At 46.2% G+C, this 21,915-nt stretch overlaps 1 protein-coding gene across 9 annotated transcripts in view; it reads right to left on the bottom strand.

The window, feature by feature from the left end:
* The window catches only part of LDB3 (LIM domain binding 3), a 208,251-nt gene that overhangs the window by 118,590 nt on the left and 67,746 nt on the right, over positions 1–21,915 (bottom strand). For all 9 annotated transcript variants that reach the window (XM_060241066.1, XM_060241067.1, XM_060241068.1 and 6 more), the window contains exon 2: positions 5,918–6,069. In XM_060241066.1, the coding sequence (XP_060097049.1) occupies positions 5,918–6,069 (152 nt within the window). The remainder of the gene's footprint in view (positions 1–5,917; positions 6,070–21,915) is intronic.

The raw sequence follows: 21,915 nt of genomic DNA on the forward strand, positions 1-21,915 counted from the left end.
GCAGGACACAGCATGGGTACCTTAAGCCTGTAGATTAGTTTAGATGTGTTGAGAGATGCAACTGTGAGATACCCGAGCTCCACATTTAGCAAAGTGCAGATTCTGCTGCCCTCACTGTACTACTGCAGACGGTAGGAAGACTTTGTTTGAACCCCTTCCCATTTTTTTTAAAAAGCCTTAAGAACAGGAGGGGGAAAGAGCCCTTCTGGATCAGACCAGTGGTCCATAGTCTAGCTCCCTGTTTCATACAGCAGCAACCCAGTTGCCCTGGACAGACAACCGAAGGGCACAGAGGACACTGCATGGTTCTTTTTCTAGCAGGAACTCCTCTGCATATTAGGCCACGCCCCCTAATGTAGCCAATCCTCCTGGAGCTTACAGTAGGCCTTGTAGGAAGAGCCCTCTAAACTCTTGGAGGATTGGCCACATCAGGGGGGCGTGGCCTAATGTGCAGAGGAGCTCCTGCTAGAAAAAGAACCCTGGAGGCCAGAGCCTTCCCCTGATGTTGCTTCCTGGCTCTGGGATTCAGAGGTGTATTGTCTCCGAATGTGGAGGTTGCCTTTAGTCACCATGGCTAATAGCCACTGATAAACCTCTCCTCTATTAATCTTTCTAATCCCTATTTAAAGCTGTCTGTGTCTGTGGTCCTCATCGCTATGTTCTCTGGTGGCGAATTCCACATTTTAAACATTTGTTGAGTGAAGAAATATTTGCTTTCATCCATCCTGAATCTACCACCCATCAGCTTCATTGGATGCCCCTGAATTCTAACATTTGGGGAAAAGAAGTTCCAGATCCAAGTGCACCATGCTAACCTGCTAACCTTTGCACCACACTTGTCTCTCTGTAGAATATGATGATGATACTGGATTTATATCCAGCCCTCCACTCTGAATCTCAAGAGTCTCAGAGCAGCTCACAATCTCCTTTAACTTCCTCTCCCACAACAGTCACCCTGTGAGGTAGGTGGGGCCGAGAGAGCTCTCCCACAAGCTGCCCTTTCAAGGACAACCTCTATAAGAGCTATGACTGACCCAAGGACATTCCAGCAGGTGCAAGTGGAGGAGTGGGGAATCAAACCCGGCTCTCCCAGAAAAAAGTCCGCACACTTAACCACTAATCAAACTGGCTCTGTATTGGTACATTAGCACTGGATCGTCACAGCCCAAGTATAATGTCTTCACTATCTTATGGGGGGAAATGAGGAAAAACCAGTGCACACCAATATTTATTAGATGTTTTGTCACTGAGATGTGGAAAACAGTGTTTAAAGGGACTATGATCCCTCTTTAAATGCCTTCTCCAAGCTGCGAGTGAATGCCAAAGTCATTTAAAGGGCTTGCAGTCTTTTTGAACATCATCTCCAACTGGCGAGTTCATCCAGAAGGCATTTAAAGAGACTGCAATACCTTTAAACACCCTTTAACTTCAATTATCCAGCAGTTCAAAATAAAAATTCTGAAAATATTGCAGGCAGCAAAAATTTAGCCCCAATCTATATCCAGATGAAAGAATAGCAAAAAAAAAAAAAAAAATACAATAAGGTATTTTTCTTTTCTTTTTTTGGCTCAGTTTAGTTAATGATCACCCCTACTCCAGATGCTATATACCAAGGGTGGCCAAGGGTAGCTCTCCAGATGTTTTTTTCCTACAACTCCCATCAGCCCCAGCCAGCATGGCCAATGGCTGGGGCTGATGGGAGTTGTACGCAAAAAACATCTGGAGAGCTACCCTTGGCAACCCCTCTATATACAATGAATAGAGTTGCTGGTGCTGGCATTGTAGTATTCTAAGAACCCATGTAGTTGTCTTTTTTCCCTAGAAGTCACGGCTCAAGTCAGAGAGACAGCACAGTATAGTGGTTGGAGAATGGGATTAGAATCTGGCAGAACCACATTTGACCCCCCCCCCCATGCCATGGAAGGTGACCTTCGGCCAGTCACACACTCTCAGCCTGACCTCCTACAGGATTGTTGTGAGGATAAAGTAGAGCAGAGGGGGAAAATGTTTTAAGCCACTTCGCATCCCAGTTGAGAAGAAAGATTCCCCGAACACTCCGCTTGTCTGAGCGGAAAGGCACAATTCTTCAACAAAAGAGCTTCAAAGGGTTTGCTGAGGAGGGGGACTTCCGTGAGGTACAACGCCATAGACTCCACCCTCCAAAGCAGCCAGTTTCTTCAGGAGAACTGATCTCTGTAGATTGTTGGAGATCAATTCTAATTCCAGGAGCTCTCCTCCAATGACTTCCGAAGTATGCAAAAGCCAAAGTTTTGTGTGCTTCAAGAAGGCAGATGGAGTTTGCAGTTCAATCCTACGGCCTATGTTGTAGCGGTTAAGAATTCCACACTAGGTTCAGGGAGACTCAGCTTCAAATCTCTACTCGGTCATGCCATCTCCCTGGGTGACCTTGGGTCAGTCACACACTCTCAGCCTAACCTACCTCGCATAGTTGTTGTGAGGATAAAATGGAGGAAAGGAGAATGATGTCAGCTGCCCCGGTCCCCAGTAAAGAAAAGATGGGGTATAAACAGGGGGGTTTTTTGCAGAAAAAGCCCAGCAGGAACTCATTTGCATATTAGGCAACACCCCCTGATGTCACCATTGTTTCAAACAGGGCTTTTTGCAGAAAAAGCCCAGCAGGAACTCATTTGCATATTAGGCCACACACCCCTGACACCAAGCCAGCAAGAACTGCATTCCTGTGCGTTCCTGCTCAAAAAAAGCCCTGGGTATAAATGAAGCAAATTAATATCTACAATAGAAAATAGAAGAAGAAGAAGAAGAAGAATTGCAGATTTATACCCCGCCCTTCTCTCTGAAACACAGACTCAGAGCGGCTTACAATCTCCTATGTCTTCTCCCCCCACAACAGACACCCTGTGAGGTGGGTGGGGCTGAGAGGGCTCCCACAGCAGCTGCCCTTTCAAGGACAACCTCTGTCAGAGCTCTGGCTGACCCAAGGCCATTCCAGCAGCTGCAAGTGGAGGAGTACTACTTATTTGGGGTTCGGTTAACTGAATTAATTTTCCTGGTTCAACGAAAGCCATTCCCTACAGTTTCTTTTATAAAGAAATGACTCTAGGACAGGTCCAGCATCCTATTTGGGTTTATTGAGAAGTCCCACTGTATTCAATGGAGTTTACTCTCCAGCAAGTGTTTATAACAATGCTCTGGCAATAACTAAAGGAAGCAGCTTCAGAAGGCTGCTTGACGAAGCAAATCCAGCCCACATCCCGAGCAAGAGCTCACAGGAGAAAGCCACGCATGTAGTAATAAAAGGGAGAAGCACTAAAGTCGATATGAGCCATTGTATTATAAATAACGCTCATGAAACCATCAGCGTCCAGATCAATAAAAGGAAATGTCATTGCTACAGGGAGCCAGGAGCGACTCGGGAAAAGTGTTTCTCGTGGAAGATGTGGATTTTGAGATTTTATGACTCATAAGAATGGACTCAGTAGACAACGGGGAGAAAGAGCAGAGAAGAAGAAGATGATGATATTGGATTTATATCTCGCCCTATACTCTGAATCTCAGAGTCTCAGAGCGGCTCACAATCTCCTTCACCTTCCCCCCTCCCACAACCGACACCCTGTGAGGTGGGTGCAGCTGAGAGGGCTCTCACAGCAGCTGCCCTTTCAAGGACAACCTCTGCCAGAGCTATGACTGACCCAAGGCCATTCCAGCAGGTGCAAGTGGAGGAGTGGGGGATCAAACCCAGTTCTCCCAGATAAGAGTCCACCCACTTAATCGCTACACCAAACTGAGAGAGAGAGAGACAATGGGGGACCATTAGTCTCCTTGTTCCCAAATGCTTTTACTGGTGAAACTGTTTCTGTGACAGAGTGGAATTGTTAGCACAACCCAACCTAAGTACTCATGTCCTCGTGGGAAGTACTCATGTTCAAGATCAAGCAGTGGTTTATCTGGCTCTTTGACCGCTGCCTTTAAAGACAACAGCAAGGAGATTTTTCCTTGAAACTCTTAGGCCAAATGATGGTTACTTCTTTTTTGTGTGTGTGACGGAGGACTTTTTCTTGTGCCCTGGAACAAAGGTCAGCATCGCAAGCAGTCTCCCCTGCATCTGAACCTAGGAAAGGGTAACGCTGGGTCAGTCAGCTAACCCCTGGCTTTTCAGCATCTGCTTTGACTTCACTCCTTACAGATCACTTTTTCTTCCACAAAAAGGGGGATCCGAGGAAATACGAAGAGCAAATCACATTTTTAAACAAAACTTCTTTGCTTCTTTAGTAGATGTTGGCAGAAATATATTTCCTAGTAAAAATAAATTAAGAAGATGTACAGTATATGCAGGGCTTTTTTTTGTAACAGGCAGGAACTCCTTTGCATATTAGGCAGGGGTGGAATTCTAGCAGGAGCTCCTTTGCATATTAGGCCACACACCCCTGATGTAGCCAATCCTACAACAGCTTACAAAACAGAGCCTTATAAGCTCTTGGAAGACTGGCTCCATCAGGGGCGTGTGGCCTAATATGCAAAGGAGCTCCTGCTAGAATTCCACCCCTGATATTAGGCCACACACCCCTGATGTAACCAATCTTCCAAGAGTTTACAGGACTCTTCTTACAGGGTCTACTGTAAGCTCTTGGAGGATTGGCTACACCAGGGGTGTGTGGGCTAATAAGCTAACAAGTTCCTGCTACAAAGAAAGCCCAGAGTGTATGTCTTGTTACATATCTTGCTTTCATTTGTCCTTAGATTAGAGAATTATTTTTCCAGACTTAAAGAAGGCTTGAAACGGGTTGCTACGGGTAGACTGCAAATGAAACATGAGAAGTCAGTGTGATACAGCAGCAAAAAGGACTAACATAATTTTGGGGTTTATTAACAGAGACACAGCACCCAAATCACAAGATGCCATAGTCCCACTGGTCAGGCCACCCCTGGAGTACTGTAAGCAGTTCTGGAGGCCTCACTTCAAAAAGGATGTGAAAGGAATAGAGCAAGTGCAGAGGAGGATGACAAAGATGATCAGGGCCCTGGAGACCAAGCCCTAGGAGGAAAGGATGAGGGACTTGGGACTGTTCAGTCTGGAGGAGAGGAGGCTGAGGGGGGCACATGATTGCTTTTTCTACAAGAAAGCCCTGTGTGAAACAATGGTGATATCAGAGGGTGTGGCCTAATATCCAAATGAGTTCCTGCTGGGATTTTTTCTACAAAAAAAGCCCTGCAGGCCAGGGATTTCATAGATTCTGGGTGGCACAAAGACGGGGAAGGGAAAGGGTTTCCAGTCCTACCTGGCTTCTGGTGGGGGATAGATCTCTTGCATGTGAAGCATGTGTGGTGTGATGTCATCACCCAGAGGTGATGTCATTGCATAGGGCATGTCCCATGGGGGACATTCTAGCATTCAGATAAAAAAAAACCTCTATGGTACCATAGAGTTTGTACCCAAAGCCAAGAAGGATGCTGGATTTGTTTGAACCAGATCTGGGAGTCTCTAAACACAGTATCCTTTCTGGGATTTCCGTCAACCTTCTTTGATCTTGCTTGGACCTCAGCCTTCTATCTTTACAAAGACGTGCAGTTCTGGACACACATGCCAATCAGAAGGTCTACTGCCAAATGTGGTTCTAACTGCGACAATGTCCTGACGCATGAACAAGACGCGCAAGTTGTCCGAGTTTGCTCTGCTGCATATCTGAAATTCAACCTCTGAGCTTCCCAGCTGCCTCTGGGCCCTGGGGTTGTGCCCTGCCCCAGAAAAGAAGACCCAAAGACTGCGTTTGGATGCGATACTGTTGCGGAAGAAGCGCGAGGAACTTAAAACACTTCCGCTTTGCAAGGAAAGCAGCTCAAAAGTTTGCAAGATGGTGACTTCCTGCCCTCTTCCCACTTAAAACAAACAAAGGACGACACAAACTCTTGCACGGATACGTAATTTGCTTCCTCCTACTTTTGCAGCGTAAGCGCCAGGTTGTAGCTTGCGGATTTGATCTTGTTCTGGGCCTCGAGGTGGGTCATGCCATCTGTGCTGCTGCCGTCAATGGCAACCACCATGTCCCCCTGGTTCATCTGGGACTGAGCTGCTTTGCTCCCAGGTGTGATCTGTAGAGTCAGAAAAGAAAGAAAGATAAGCGGAAGGGAAATGAAGGGAAGAGAGACAGAAGGCCTGTCAAGACAGCTTGCGTCCCTTTTGTACGATATATACTTACACAAAGGCCTCGGATTCAGTAGGAGCTCACAGGAGCACAGCTCCTGAGCCTTTCTTTCTTTTTTTTTTTTAACGATTATCATTCTTTATTTCTTCAACCAATAACAACTTATAGCATTCAGTAATCCAAAGAGAAACATAATATGTAATTATGTATACAGAAGGAGTATGGATGTGGCCTTAAACAATATATATATATATATATATATATATATATATATATATATATATATATATATATATATATATATATATATATATATATAAAATTTCATAATTGGGATTGAAAGCCCCCCAAAAGAAAAAAAGAACAGAGAAACCGACACAAAAGAACATGTTATAAGCTTCAAGGCATAGTTATAAGTACATTAGTCGCTTTCTCCTCCCTCCAATTAATGTTTCTTCATCCAATTATAGAATTTTTCCCAATTTTTAAAGATATCACCTTCCGGCACCCCCTTCAACCAATTAGATAGTGCATCCATTTCAGCGGCGGGTAAATTTTTATCAATGATCTCCGCACGGGAAGGAGAAGTTTCCTGTCTCCAGTAACTAGCTCCTGAGCCTTTCTGAGGGTTCCTCCTCCTCCTCCTCACCTACCTTGACCATTGACTAGAAGGTGTAGCCTGCATAACAATTCCTGGATTAGGAGAGCAGGCAGCCAGCCAGCCACCAGGGGCTTTGCCACACCTCCAGCAGCCCTCATTAACCCCTGGAGAAGCCTGCGCCACCCTTCCTCCTTATGTGATTTAAGGTGCCTGGTGGCTTGCTGGCCTTTTGACTGGAGGGGGGGCAGCCCAGGAGAGCCCTGGCGAGTGAGGTCAGCTTCGGCTGGCTGGATCTCTAGCTAGCCCAAGCAGGCTTCGCTTGCCCAGGGCTCTACTTTTATTGCATCAGGCTGTTTTTGGCTGGGGTGGGGCAGCATATGCGAATGAGTTATGCTAATGAGCTCCACCACCTATTTTTCTACAAAACAGCCCCTGCTTACACATCTCTGTACAACTACAACCTTCAAAAGCTGGTAGAACAAGTCCAATGAGTATCAAAGTGGCACAATATATCTTTTCCCTCAATGCAAGGTGATTTCAAGAAAATGGCACATACAAGGAAAGGAGAGGTCCCCTGTGCAAGCAAGCACCAGTCGTTTTCGACTCTGGGGTGATGCTGCTTTCACAACGTTTTCATGGCAAACCTTTTTATGGGGTGGTTTGCCATTGCCTTCCCCGGTCATTACACTTTCCCTTCAGCAAGCTGGGGACTCGTTTGACCGACCTCGGAAGGATGAAAGGCTGAGTCAGCCTCGAGCCGGCTACCTGAACCCAGCATCCGCCGGGATCAAACTCACGTCGTGAGCAGAGGGTTCCGACTGCAGAACTTCAGCTTTACCACTCTGCGCCATGGGGACTGAATACCTTTATTTGACTGTTGTGATAAGTGATGGGACCCATACAGCCTCTTATGACTTTGGGGATCAAGGTTTGTTTAGACTTCGAAACCTTCCCCTCAGTTAAAAGATGTCCTTGGAGTCGCAATTATAAAGGTTTTGTGTTCACTGCCATGAGATAGGTTTTTGTGGTGAGCAAAAAGAAGGTGGATATCCCTGAGGTAGGAGCTGTACGTAAGTAAATTTAAGCTAGTCACGGCTTCGGAGTGTGGTTTGAATTCTTTTTAATACTTCAAGGTACAAACAGGCAGGTCTCATTTTGGGCAGGAGCACACAGGAGTGTAGCTCCAGAACCGCTAAATTTTATTGTGCTCTTTCTTTCTTAAACTCACCCCCCCATCAAATATTTGCTTCTGAGCTCCATTGTTCAACCCCCCCCCCCCCCGTGAGAATTTTGCTGAACTCTAAGATTTATCAAACATTCTAAAATTTTCCCCACAAAGGAAAAAAAAAAGGGAAAATAACAGAAGCGTATAAAGCAAACAGATGGATATCTTCCTCATGCCACTGTGGCTATATAGGAGAAAGCGATTTAGAAAGTATGATGGGAGTAAGGTTTTATTATGACAATTCTAATTCAAGAAGCCTCTTAAGGCAGATGCTGAGCCGATACAATTTAGTCCACCTCCCGGTGATGTCAGGGGTGTGTGGCATATGCAAATGAGTTGTGCTAATGAGCTCCAGCACCTCTTTTTCTATTAAATGACCCCTGCAAACAGGCTTCCACCATCAAGTCTGGCACCTTTAAGACCAAGGAAGTTTTATTTTGTGCATAAGCTTTCATGTGCATGCACGTATCCAAAGAAGTGTGCTCAAACACAGATGCTTATACCTAGGGGTCGTTTCGTGGAAAGATAGCATAACTTATATGCATATGCCACCCCCCCCCCCCACCAGCCAAAAGCAACCCGATGCAAGAAGAAGAGATCCAGCCAGCCAAAGCAGGCCTTGCTCACCTGTGGCTCTCCTTGGCCACCCCCTTCCCCCAGTCAAAAGGCCAGCAAGCCACCCGCCACCCAAAATCATATAAGAAGTGGAGAAAGGGGCTTCTCCAGGAGTTAATAAGGGCTGCTGGGGGCATGGCAAAGCCCCTGGTGGCTGGCTGGCTGCCTGCTCTCCTAATCCAGGGACTGTTATGTAGCCACGCCTACTATTCAATGGACAAGGGAGGTGGGGAGGAGGAGGGGAAACTCTCAGAAAGGTCCTGTGAGCTCCTGCAGAATTCAAGGCCTGCTTATACCCAGAATAAAATTTCCTTGGTCTTAAAGGTGCCACTGGATTCAGCCTTTGTTCCAATGGAAAACTGGGAGAGTGACGAAGCGACTGCTCCTAAGGATTATGTTCTGTGATGAAGCCGCAGAAAGGCTTTGCCCCACCTGACTGCAGGAGGAACTTTTCGACCACAGACCTTGTTCTAGCTCCTTGGCACAGGGACTGAAGGCGCCCCCAAAGGCCTTGCTTATACAGATAGGTATCCTCAGGGCTTTTTTTGTAGCAGGAACTCCTTTGCACATTAGACCACACCCTCTGATGTAGCCAATCCTCCAAGAGTTTACAGGGCTCTTAATCCAGAGTTTGCTGTAAACTCTTGGAAGGCTGGCTACATTAGGGGTGTGAAACTTAATATGAATAGGACAGGGGTGGCCAAACTGTGCCTTGGGGGCCACATGTGGCTCTCAAAGTCCCTACCACCCTGTTGGCCAGCTTGGGAGAAGGCATTTGTCTCTTTAAATCACTTATCCAAACAAAGCCAGCAGACAGCATGCAGAATGCATTTAAAGTTGCTTTCTTTCCATCTCTTCCTCAGCCATTTATTTCCCTTGCATAAGCATAGCCCACTGTGGAAGACAAGAGATATCACTATCACTACAATATAACCACTGGTGCAAACATATATAAATAAGATCCTGCCGTATGGTAATTCCTTGTTTGAGTTTCGTCAGTGACAGCATTCCACTTGCTCAGACTACGCAACCAAAGCAACTACAAGAGAAATGGCTAGACTGGAATTTGTCTGATGTGACTCCTTCCAAATAACAGGACAAGTTGGCTTGGTAACCATGAGACTCGACGGAATAAGGCCAGTCAAGTAGAAACCAAAAGGTAAGCCTGGCTGATGTAGGTTCTTTATAAGAAAGAAATAGACAGACAGACAGACAGACAGAGACAGAGAAAGAGAGCGGGGAGGGGGAGAGAAAGAGAAAGAGAAGCAGAGAGAGAGCGAGAGAGAGACAAACAGAGAGAGAGAGAGACAGCCAGTCAGACAGAGACAGCGTCGGATCTAAGGGGGGAGGGAGAGGGGGCAGCCACCCCAAGTACCAGAGCAAGGGGGCGCCACCAGCACCCCTTTCCCCTCCAAAAATAGGTAGATCTTCATGGTGGGAGGGTACTGCCATTTTTTAACTTCCCTCCCCTTCCAAAAATAGGTATATCCGGCCCTGACAGAGAGGCAGACAGAGAGACAGACAGAGAGAGTCTTCAGCCACCAACTCTAGAGGACCACACATTTCCCCCCATCTTGAAATACAGATGCCCACTTGTCATAAAAACGGTAACCATGCCGTGTTGCTGACAAATCCAAATGCAGGAAAGCCGACTCTCGGTACGGCACACCTGCTTGGACTTATCAAGCGAGCGAAGCCTCATTGCTCAGCACTGACTCCCTCTTTGAAAAAAGCCCAAAGGCAGCATAAATTTGGAATTCCTGACCGGCATCTCAGCCTCGCCTCCTTCACTGACCCAGCGTCATGCACTCAGAGCTAAACAAGTACACCTCACAAACGCACATTATATGCCAGCCTGAATTCTGTTACGCTTCTACTGGAGGGATTACTGACAAAAACTTCTCAGTGTGAAACTGAGGCAGTATGATCCCTGGGGGAAGACCGACTCATTCCTAGAGATGTTTTCCCAAGCAGCAAAGAGGTTATTTTCCCTCAAGGGATTTGAGGGCAATGTCTGTGGTGACAAAAAGGAGTTCTAATGAAATATCTGTCACAATGAGATATCTACGGAACTAAGTTTGAGTCCAGTGGCACCTTCAAGACCGACAAAGTTTAACTCTGGCTTATTTTTGTGTGCATGCATGCTTCTTCAGATACAATGTATGGAAAGTTTATACCCAGAATTAAACTTTGTTGGTCTTCAGGGTGCCACTGGATTCAAACTTTGTCCCATTGCTTCAGACCAACTCTGCGACCCACCTGAATGAGATATCAACATAGTACAAGAATTAAGAACATAAGAGAAGCCATGTTGGATCAGGCCAATGGCCCATCCAGTCCAACACTCTGTGGCCAAAAAACCAAAGTGCCATCAGGCGGTCCACCAGTGGAGGCAAGACACTAGAAGCCCTCCCACTGTGCCCCCCCAAGCACCAAGAATACAGAGCATCACTGCCCCAGACAGAGAGTTCCAACGATAAGCTGTGGCTAACAGCCACTGGTGGACCTCTTCATATGCTTATCCAATCCCCTCTTGAAGCTAACAGACAACAAAGCAGAGAAGAGCTATTATTCCTAATTCTCCACAGTCTATACTACTAAACTTTTGGGGAAGTACAGAAGTTACTAAATTGCGGCAACATTTAGTGGCTTCTTTAATACTTGCTGCAAAAATTGGAATAGCTCAATACTGGAAGATAAAGACTGCTCCAATTGTCAGAAAATGGTTTATAAAAGTATGAGATATCCTTGTTTCAGATAAGTTGGCATCACAAATTCTTACATCTGATAGCCCATTGTATAAGCCAAATTTTGAAGAGAAATGGTTTCCCTTTTTTTAATATGTAACTAAGTAATTCATGTTGTAAATTACCAACGAGATACTTGAATTGTATTTGTTATTGATTGTCTGATGGTTTATCTGTATGGCTAAGCTATGTATGTATTATTTGGCCGTCTTGCTCAGTTTTGTTTTAGTTTTGCTCTGTAATTTTGAGGTTTATTTTTATGTTATTTTATTTTTGCATTACTTTTGAGATTTTAATAAATATTTTTTTTAAAAAACAGAGAAGATACCTATGCCCCTTCAGCTTCAGGAACCCCAAATGACAGCAAGTGGACGCCAAGTGTTGGCTAGTGTGCTCAGCACTGCTCCACGGTCCAGCCTGAGCTGAGGTTCCCGCAGCTGAAAGGGCGTAGGTGTATTCTCTGTTTTGTTCTCTGCTCATTCTTGTATTTACAGAGATTTCAATAAAGAAGAAGATGAAAATATTGGATTTATATCCCACCCTCCACTCCGAAGAGTCTCAGAGCGGCTCACAGTCTCCTTTACCTTCCTCTCCCACAACAGACACCCTGTGAGGTGGGTGGGACTCAGAGGGCTCCCACAGCAGCTGCCCTTTCAAGGACAACCTCTGCCAGAGCTACGGCTGACCCAAGGCCATTCCAGCAGCTGCAAGGGGAGGAGTGGGAAATCAAACCCGGTTCTCCCAGATAAGAGTCCACGCACTTAACCACTACACCAAACTGTCTCTCAGCCCCTTTCTTCACCACTGGTGTGTTTATGGCCCTCAAATCTTTTACGGAAAAAGAACCTCTTTGCCACTTGGGAAAACAATGGATAAGGCACAAACAGGGCTTCCTTCCTAAAAAAAACCCCAGCAGAAACTCATTTACATAATAGACCACACCCTCTGTTGTTTTGCACAGGGCTTTCTGTGTAGAAAAAGCCTAGTGGGAACTCATTAACATATTAGGCCACATCCCCTGACATCACCATTGTTTAGCACAGGGATTTTTGTGTAGAAAAAGCTCAGCAGGAACTCATTTGCATATTAGGCCACAGCCCCTGATGCCAAGCCAGCCAGAACTGCATTTCCTGTGTGTTCCTGCTAAAAAGAAAAAGTCCTGGGCTAAGCCTCACAGACCATTTTCGCACTAGGGCTTGTTCCAGATAGAGAGCTCTTTTGCCCCCGGGGCTTCTCTCCATTTTTGCGTAAGCTACCGCGGAGCTGCGACTTGGTGCGCTGCTTTTCCATAGCAAGCAGAAACCACTTGTCAGAGGATCCTGTTTGCTACGGAATAGTGGTGCTCCAACTCGTAGCTCCGAGGCAACTTGTGCGAAAATGGAGAGAAGCCTCGAGAGCAAAAGAGCTCTCTATCTGGAACAAGCCTCATGCGAAATTGGTCACAAAGGCCTATGTTTGTGCATCAAATCAGAAGAGCCGGCTTTAATGGGAGTTTTCCAGGCAACGTGCTTCATGCCAGACATCGCAGGTCTCTTATCAGTCTCTTCAGCAGAATAAACCTTTTGCTGCCATTACCCGCTTTCTTTTGATATGCTCGAGCCAGTGTGGTGCGGTGACTAGTGTTGGGCTAAGCTTCAGAGTCCTGGATTCAAATCCCCATTCAGCTATGAAGCAAACTTGGGTGACCTTGGGCCAGTCAGTCCATATAAGGCAAACCTACCACACAAGGTTGCTGTGAAAAATAAAATGGAAGGGATAACCATGTATGCTACCCCGGGCTTCTTGGAGCACAGCTACTATTTGTTGAGACTGTTACCAGAAGTTTTCCACGTACAGTGCAAGGATGTAATTCTTCTTTTCCATTTCAGTGGCTAGCGAGAGCATCCTGGGGTTGCTAAGCAACTGAAATGCCCTTACATTTTCCCCGGCTGCCTGCGCTTGCCAAGCCACCAATCACAAAAGTTTCTTTCCAAGCTGTACTAATACCACAATTTCATCCACATTTTTACCCATCTGAAAGGGCTGAGTGAAAACGTTGCATTTGCTTAGCAACGGAAAGACAGCAATCTCTTCTGATCACGCATGAAAACTGCTCTGAAATTCAGGGCATATCTGTAATAAATTGTATTTTAAAGTAAAACTTGTTGCTGGGAGAGTTGTGATGCATTTTCAGGATTCAGATCTATTATCCATCACATTTTTATCCTGTTCTTCGACTCTAGACACTGCAGGTGGTTCTCTCCTCTTTCATTTTGTCCTCACAACAACTCTGTTCAGAGAGTCAGTTTGGTGTAGTGGTTAAGTGCGTGGACTCTTATCTGGGAGAACTGGGTTTGATTCCCTACTCCTCCACTTGCACCTGCTGGAATGGCCTTGGGTCAGCCATAGCAGCCGCAGGAGTTGTCCTTGAAAGGGCAGCTGCTGTGAGAGCCCTCTCAGCCCCACCCAACTCACAGGGTGTCTGTTGTGGGGGAGGAAATAAAGGAGACTGTGAGCCCCTCTGAGATTCGGAGTGGAGGGTGGGGTACAAATCCAATATCATCTTCTTCTGTGAGGCAGATTTGTCTGGCAGAGAGCAACTGGCCCAATTTTACCCACTGGACATCACTGATGAGTAGGGATTTCAACTCGGATCCCTCATTGTCCTAGTCTGTCTGACATTCTAAGCAGGGCTTTTTTGAGCAGGAATGCAGTTCCGGTTGGCTTGGGGTCAGGGGGTGTGGCCTAATATGCAAATAAGTTCCTGCTGGGCTTTTTCTACCAAAAAAGCCCTATGTGAAACAACAGTGACATCTGGGGGTGTGGCCTAACATGCAAATGAGTTCCTGCTGGGCTTTTTCAAAAAAGAAAAGCGCTGGTTCTAAGAATACTACAGAACAGGGGTGGCCAAACTGTGGCTCGGGAGCCACATGTGGCTCTTCCACACATATTGTGTGTCTCTCGAAGCCCCCACCAGTCTGTCGACCAGCTTAGAGGTGGCATTTAAAGTTAAAGTTGCTTTCTTTCCACCTCTTCCTCCCCGTTTACTCCCTTCCCCCTCCCTCCCTTCCTTCTCTCAAACATCTGATGTTCATGTCTTGTGGGTATCAAACAACTGACATTTATTCTATGCGGCTCTTACATTAGGCATGTTTGGCCACTCCTGCTACAGAGATTCTCTAGGGTAAGGTTGCCAGTCTCCAGGTGGTAGCTGGAGAGCCACCAGAATTACAACTGGAATCCAGGTAGAATAGATAAAATTCCCCTGGAGATATTGCTGCTTTGAAAAGTAGATTTTATGGCATTATACTCTACTGGGTCTCTCTCTCCCCCTACCCCCAAACCTGTCTTCCTCAGGCTCCACTCCCCAAACCTCCAGAAATTTCACAATCCAGAGATAAATGAGGTAGAGTTGAAATGTTTAGTAGATAAAGCTGGCTGATTCAGCGATGTGCGGATGTTAAAAGAATATGATCTTTACCCAAGGGTTTATCTCTCTGAAAAGACTGCGTCGTCTCAATAGCTGCTATAATTAGAAGCCAATTGGCTTCCACAATCGACTTCCAAGAAAGCCAAAGGCATGCGATTTGGGACCTGCGCAGGGACACTCAGTAATCAAAACTGAGTGACGTTCCAGGGCACCGTGACAGATAAGGAAAAGCCAACTCTGAAGTGTCAGGGAATTTTAGGGGCCATCTTGTTCCAATCTGGAAGAAAGGAATGGGGTGAAGACCCTCTGTCTATCAACACTAAAAGAAGAAGATATTGGATTTATATCTCACCCTATATTCTGAATCTCAGAGTCTCAGAGCGGTCACAATCTCCTTTACCTTCTCCCCCGCCCTCCCCACAACAGACACCTTGTGAGCTAGGTGGGGTTGAGAGAGCTCTTACTGCAGCTGCCCTTTCAAGGACAACTCCTGCGAGAGCTATGGCTAACCCAAGGCCATTCCAGCAGCTGCAAGTGGAGGAGTGGGGAATCAAACTCAGTTCTCCCAGATAACAGTCCGTACACTGAACCACTACACCAAACAAGCTTCCCATAGGTCAAACACACATCACAGAGCTTCTTGGGACCTGCTGCCGACTTTATAATCAACTGTCTGATATGTGAACTGCAGCCCACAGGGCCCCAAACATCCGTTGGCTCACCAGCCAAAGCTGGTGAAAGAAGAAGAGTTGGTTTTTTATACCCTGCTTTTCTCTACTTTACAGAGTTTCAAAGCGGTTTGGATCACCTTCGCTTCCTCTCCCCACATCAGGCATTTTGTGAGGCAAGTGGGCCAGGGGGAATTCTGAGAGAACTGGGATTGGCCCAAGGTCACCCGACAGGTTAAATGTGGTTCTACAGGTTAGAGTCCACCACTACACTATGCTGGCCGAAAGGTGCTCCTAACCTCCGCAGCTACTTCCTTTTTCAGCTCCTCCACATAAAATACATGGGAGAACACAACATGTTTCCTCCTATTTTTTTTTTAAAAAAACACCATTCTAAGCACTCTCAGAAATCATTCAGATTTGAATTCTTATTAACTGACAAATTCTCTCACACAGCAAAAAAGAGTCTCACGGCATATTGAAGATGAAAGGGTTTTATTGTGGCAGAAGTTCTCAGCTACTAAAGACCATTGCATGCCACAAATTGTCAAACATTAAGTACTATTGCATGTCAACTATCAAATATGAATACCATTTATGTTAAGCTATTGCTAAAGGTAAAGGTAGTCTCCTGTGCAAACACCAGTCGTTTTCGACTGTGGGGTGACGTTGCTTTTACAACATTTTCACAGCAGACTTTTTATGGGGTGGCTTGACTTTGCCTTCCCAGTCATCTATACTTTTCCCCCAGCAAGGCTGGGTACTCATTTTACTGACCTCGGAAGGATGGAAGGCTGAGTCAACCTGGAGCTGGCTACCTGAACCAGCTTCTGCTGGGATCGAACTCAGGTCGTGAGCAGAGGGCTCCGACTGCAGTAGTGCAGCTTTACCACTCTGCGCCACGGGGCTCCTTAAAGGTAAAGGTGCAAGCGCCAGTCGCTTTCGACTCTGGGGTGACGCTGCATCATGACGTTTTTATGGCAGACTTTTTTACGGGGTGGTTTGCCATTGCCTTCCCCAGTCATCTACTTTCCCCCCAGCAAGCTGGGTACTCATTTTACTGACCTTGGAAGGATGGAAGGCTGAGTCAACCATGAGCCAGCTACCTGAACCCAGCTTCCACTAGGATCGAACTCAGGTCGTGAGCAGAGAGTTCGGACTGCAGTACTGCAACTTTACCATTCTGCGCCACGGTTCCTCTTGGTAGCAAACATTAAATGCCATTACAAATCAACTTGCAAATATATATGTTCAAATACCAAAGCCAAATATCACTGGATTTCAAACACAGATATAGAATATTGATTAAACATGAAACGTATGTTCAAAGACTATGTTGTGAATCCTGGTCATAAAATTCAGCAGAGAATTTTGATGCCCAAATTTATTTCAGCTCCGATAAGACAGGCCCCACAGAAAGCCAATGCTACCAGCCAATATGAGTTTGGTCATCACTGTCATCTTGCCAAGTAATGAAGACAAATCAATGTTATGTTGTTGAACAGCTGATTATCAATGCTTCTAGAGCCAGAACTTACCCACAATCCCCCTGGATATAGGATGGGTCTCACCAAGCTACTGTATGCACATGACAAAAAGTCATGTGACGTCTTGGCCATGTGTCATCAGGGCTATGAGACAAGAGGAGGAGGAGCCAGTATTATGACCTCACTGATGTCGAGTATAGACACCAGACTGAGAAAGCTAGAGACAGGAAGTACAAACTGAGCACCGAGGGTCAACCCAGTGAGGAGCTAGTCATGGAGGAATCCTTTCCAATGCTGATAGTCCTTTCAGTGTCAGTGTGAGAGTCAGGAGGAGGAGGAGGAAGAAGAAGAAGATGATGGATTTATATCCCGCCCTATACTCTGAATCTCAGAGACTTAGAGCAGTCATAATCTCCTTTACCTCCCCCTCCCCCCACAACAGACATCCTGGGAGTTAGGTGGGGCTGAGAGAGCTCTTACAGCAACTGCCCTTTAAGGACAACTCCTACGAAAGTTATGGCTTATCCAAGGGCATTCCAGCAGCTGCAAGTGGAGGAGTGGGGAATCAAACCCGGTTCTCTTGATAAGAGCCTGCGCACTTAACCACTACACCAAACTAGCTCTCAAGGAGATGTGGAGCATCTCTCTACATGTGGGTTTTCACAGCAGAAGGTGGTAAGCAGTGTTACGAGGTCCAATGCTTTTAACTTGTTCATTAATGATTTGGTGTTGGGAAGAAGCAGTGTAGTGGATGATACTAAGTTGTTCAGGGTGGTGAGAACCAGGGAGGAATGTGAGGCGCTCCAGAAGGATCTACTGAGGCTGGGTGAGTGGGTGTCAACATGGCAAATGAGGTTCAACATGGCCAAGTGCAAAGTAATGCACATGGGTGCCCCAAATCCTAACTATCAATATGCATTGATGGAATCCGAACTGGCGGTAACTGACCAGGAGAAACATCTTAGGGTCATGGTAAATAACTCACAGAAGATGTTGACTAAGAGTGGAACTGCAATTTTAAAAAGGCAAAAGCTATGCTGGGGTTTTCTTAGGAAGGGGATTGAAAACAAATCAGTCACCATGACCAGCCCTTCCACTAGGCAAACTAGGCGGTTGCCTAGGGCACCGGCAGGGTAGGGGTACTGAATTTGGCCCTCCCCATGCCAAAATGCTAGTTTGCCTCTTCCTCCACCCATTTGCCTGTTCCCCTCCTCCTTACTTGCCTCTTCTCGTCCTCCACTCACCCTGCCTCCTCCCTGTAGATTCCTTTCTTCCTCTCACCCGTCCCTTCTTGTCCGCTTGCCCACCCCACCTCCTTTCTACCGATCCCCTTCGTCCTCCTCCCCATCCTCCGCTCACCCGTCCTGCCTCTCCCTCGCTGATTTGCAGGTCTACTCATGAGTAGGTGTGGCCATGGGTCTACTCGCGAGTAGGTGGCAGGCCCAGGGGCTCGGGGTGGGGGCAGAACTGTGCTCGGGCCAGCCCTTTCAGTCGCTATCATAATGCCTCTGTATGGCTGAGAACAGACGGGCATTTGGAGGTGGAAGGCGTCCCGAATCAGGACGGCCCAAAAAGAGCCATCCCACACGAGATGGTGACCCAGAAGTCAGATTCCTTTGTTTTCCCTGGGGGGGGAGGGCAAGTGCTGGTGTGCATGAGCGCACTAGCGCTCTGATCGGTTCCAGTAAAAAAAAAAACCCGGCAGGGCTCGAGGCGGCCAGCTCCAGACTGCCAAGTTGCCTCGCGTGCACCCCTTCCCATCCACATGGCAATCCGGCGACTGACAGCCAGCTCAAATCTTTGCTACCACTTTCAAAGTGGTAGCTTTTTGAGCCGGGTGGAGCAGCCAGAAGGACGGGGTGAGTGCAGGATGGGGATGCCCGGCAGATGTTTGCATATGGAGGGATTTTTTGGGCCGACTACGGAGGCGTCTCTGAGTCGGTCCAAAGTGCCTGTCTGTAATCAGCCTTTAAATCCATGCTGCAGCCTCATTTGGAACACTGTGTACAGTTCCGGTCACCACACCTTAAATAAGATACTAAACCACTGGAAATGGTGCAGAAAAGGGCAACTAAAGGGGATGGAATACCTTCCTTATGAAGAAAGGTTAAAGAGGTTAGGGCTCCTTACCTTGGAGAAGCAATGATTATGAGAGATAACATGATAGAGGTTTACAAAATTACAAAATTTACAAAATTATGCATGGGATAGAGAAGGTAGAGCAAGAAGTACCTTTTTGCCTTTTCACAATATAAGAACTCATGGGCATTCAATGAAATTGATGAGCAGTCGGGTTCGAATGGATAAAAGGAGATTCACACGTGGAATTCACTGCTACAGGATGTGGAGACAGCTAGAAGCATAGACAGCTTCAAGAGGGGATTGGATAAACATACGTAGTAGAAGTCCACCAGTGGCTATTAGCCACAAGGTAGAGATGGAATACTGTGCTTGGGGCAGTGATGATAGTCTGTATTCTTGGTTCTTGGGGGGCGGGGGGCAAGAGTGGAAGGGCTTCTGGAGTTCTGGCTCCACTGGTGTACCTCCTGATGGCACATGGGTTTTAGCCACTGCATGACACAGAGTGTTGGACTGGATGGGCCATTGGCCTGATCCAACATGGCTTCTCCGATGTTCTTATGAACTCTAGCAGCAGGTTCTTAAAAAAAAAAGCAGAAAAAGCAACACCTTGATGGTTTGACAGGGGCCTGTGACCAAGCAGGTGGGGTTCCATGACCCATATGGGAGAGTCAGAACCCATGCGGTGAAGACCAGAGCAGCAGAATGTGCAGTAAAACAGATTTTATTTTATTTATTTTATTTTTATTCGATTTATATCCCGCCCTACCCCACCGAGGTGGGCTCAGGGCGGCTTACAATATCCACATCCATGCACTGTGAACCCTTCTCCAACTTCTTTCTTTGTCCATTTTTTGCCAGTTCCATTAGAAGAGCAGGGGAGCTTAATTTAAACTCTTTTTCTTGTACATTTTGAAACTTCCTGTGTCCTTCAAGACTGTTTACAGCATTTCTGTGCTGTTTCATGAATTTCTTTCACGGCCCCATCTTTAAATACTAATCCTGGCAAGAAATTGCTCATGCTATTAATATTGGCACACCGGCAGGTTATTTTTTTTTTCTTTTTCACGCTCAGATGTAATAGGATGATTTTAACTTCTTGGTTCTCCCCACCACGGGTCATTTCATAGAAAAAGAGGTGCTGGAGCTCATTAGCACAACTCATCTGCATAACTCATTTGCATCTGCCACACAGCCCCGACATCACCGGAAGGTGTACCAGCTCAGCCTCTACCTTAAAACACTTCTTGAATTATGACTGTCATAATAAAACCTTCCTCCCATCACACTTTTTAAATTACTTTCTCCTATATGGCCACAGTGGCATGAGGAAGATTTCGGTCTGCTCTTTAAGTTTTGGTTATTTTCCCCATTTTTTGTGTGTGTGTGGGGGAAATATTAGAAAGTTTGTCAGATTTTAGAGTTCAGCAAAATTTTCATGGGGGGGGGGGCGGTTTGAACAATGGGGCCCAGAAGCAAGTATTTTTGGGGTGGGGGATAAAAAAGAAAGAGCACAATAAAATGTAGAGGTTCCGGAGTTCCCTCCTGTGAGCTCCTGCCCAAAATGAGGCCCGCGTCCCACCCTGTCCAGTCCAAAATGTCTCATGAAAAATAATTTAAGAGTCCCCACATTTTTATGTAGCTGCTCTCCCCAAAACTTATTCAGCTCAACCAAGCTGTAAAATCACATCCTGGAAGGGCATTCAAGACAATAGGATTTTAATGTAACACCCATTGACCTGAACTTTCTTTTTTCATATCCAGCTTCTTAAAATAGCTTTGACTTTGAACGTGACCTAATGTTCCCAGGACTCTAGATGCTTCTGTGATTGCTCTGATTGTCTTAGTTATTTGGACAATCAGAGTGTTTACTTGGTATTCTGCTTTAGATATACATGCGGGGCTTTGGGAGCCCAACTTTGAACGCTTAATTCCATAAAATGTTTCAAATACAGCCCACACAGCCCTATATGGCATGTATATGAAATAAACGTTCTAATTTAAACTGTGCGTCACATTTTCTGTAAGCTAATGTTGCTACCGTATCAAAAAGGCAATTCCTTCTGTGAAAAGTTAAATGCCAGATGTCAATCTAGTTCAGCAAATAATGCTGCCTTTTCCCCTCCAAAGTAATGCCCTTGTCAAATTTTACAATGCAGCGTAGCAGACTACAAATAGATGTAGCACATGCAAAAGAACTTGCCGTGTATGATGTTGTTCAAATGCAGACAATCAAACAAAACAGGACTCTCTCTTTCACTAATCCTAACAGCTAGTTCCAGAATTCTACATCTTTGTCAAGCTGCCATGCAAATAATCCGTTTTGGAGAGTGGAGAGCCAATGAATGGAGGACACATTATTTCCCCTTCCCTACACATACACACACACCTGAGCTTTGGAGAGAGGTGGGGGAGATGGGTTCCAGATGCTTCCAGAGCTGACTTCAGGGGACAAGAAACAATTGTTCTGTTAAGACATCATGGTTTTATTAAGGTAAATACGGTCGGGTGGGATTCTGGCAGGAGCTCCTTTGCATTTTAAGCCACGCCCTCCTGATGTAGCCAATCCTCCAAGAGCTTACTAAAAAGAGCCTTGTAAGCTCTCAGAAGATTGGCTACATCAGGGGTGTGTGGCCTAATATGCAAAGGAGCTCCTGCTAGAATTCCACCCCTGACTATGGTTAGTGTGCCCTAGGGATGCTAGGTCCCCGTTAGCCACCGGCAGGGCCGGATTAACAATTAGGCCAAGTAGGCACTGGTCTATGGGCCCCGATGCCTTTAGGGGCCCCAGTGACCACAGGGAGGGGATTACCCCCCACCCACCCACAAACAGGTAAAACACTGTAAGTAAACGTGACTTGCCAACATCATCCAGAAATGACGTAGGCACGTCAGTGACATTGATGGCCGGTGCTCTGATTTCGGGGCATCACATTTACTTCCAGTTTCTTCACTTCCCACT

This window comes from Heteronotia binoei, chromosome 6 (genome assembly GCF_032191835.1).
Source record: "Heteronotia binoei isolate CCM8104 ecotype False Entrance Well chromosome 6, APGP_CSIRO_Hbin_v1, whole genome shotgun sequence".
Classification (NCBI taxonomy): domain Eukaryota; kingdom Metazoa; phylum Chordata; class Lepidosauria; order Squamata; family Gekkonidae; genus Heteronotia; species Heteronotia binoei.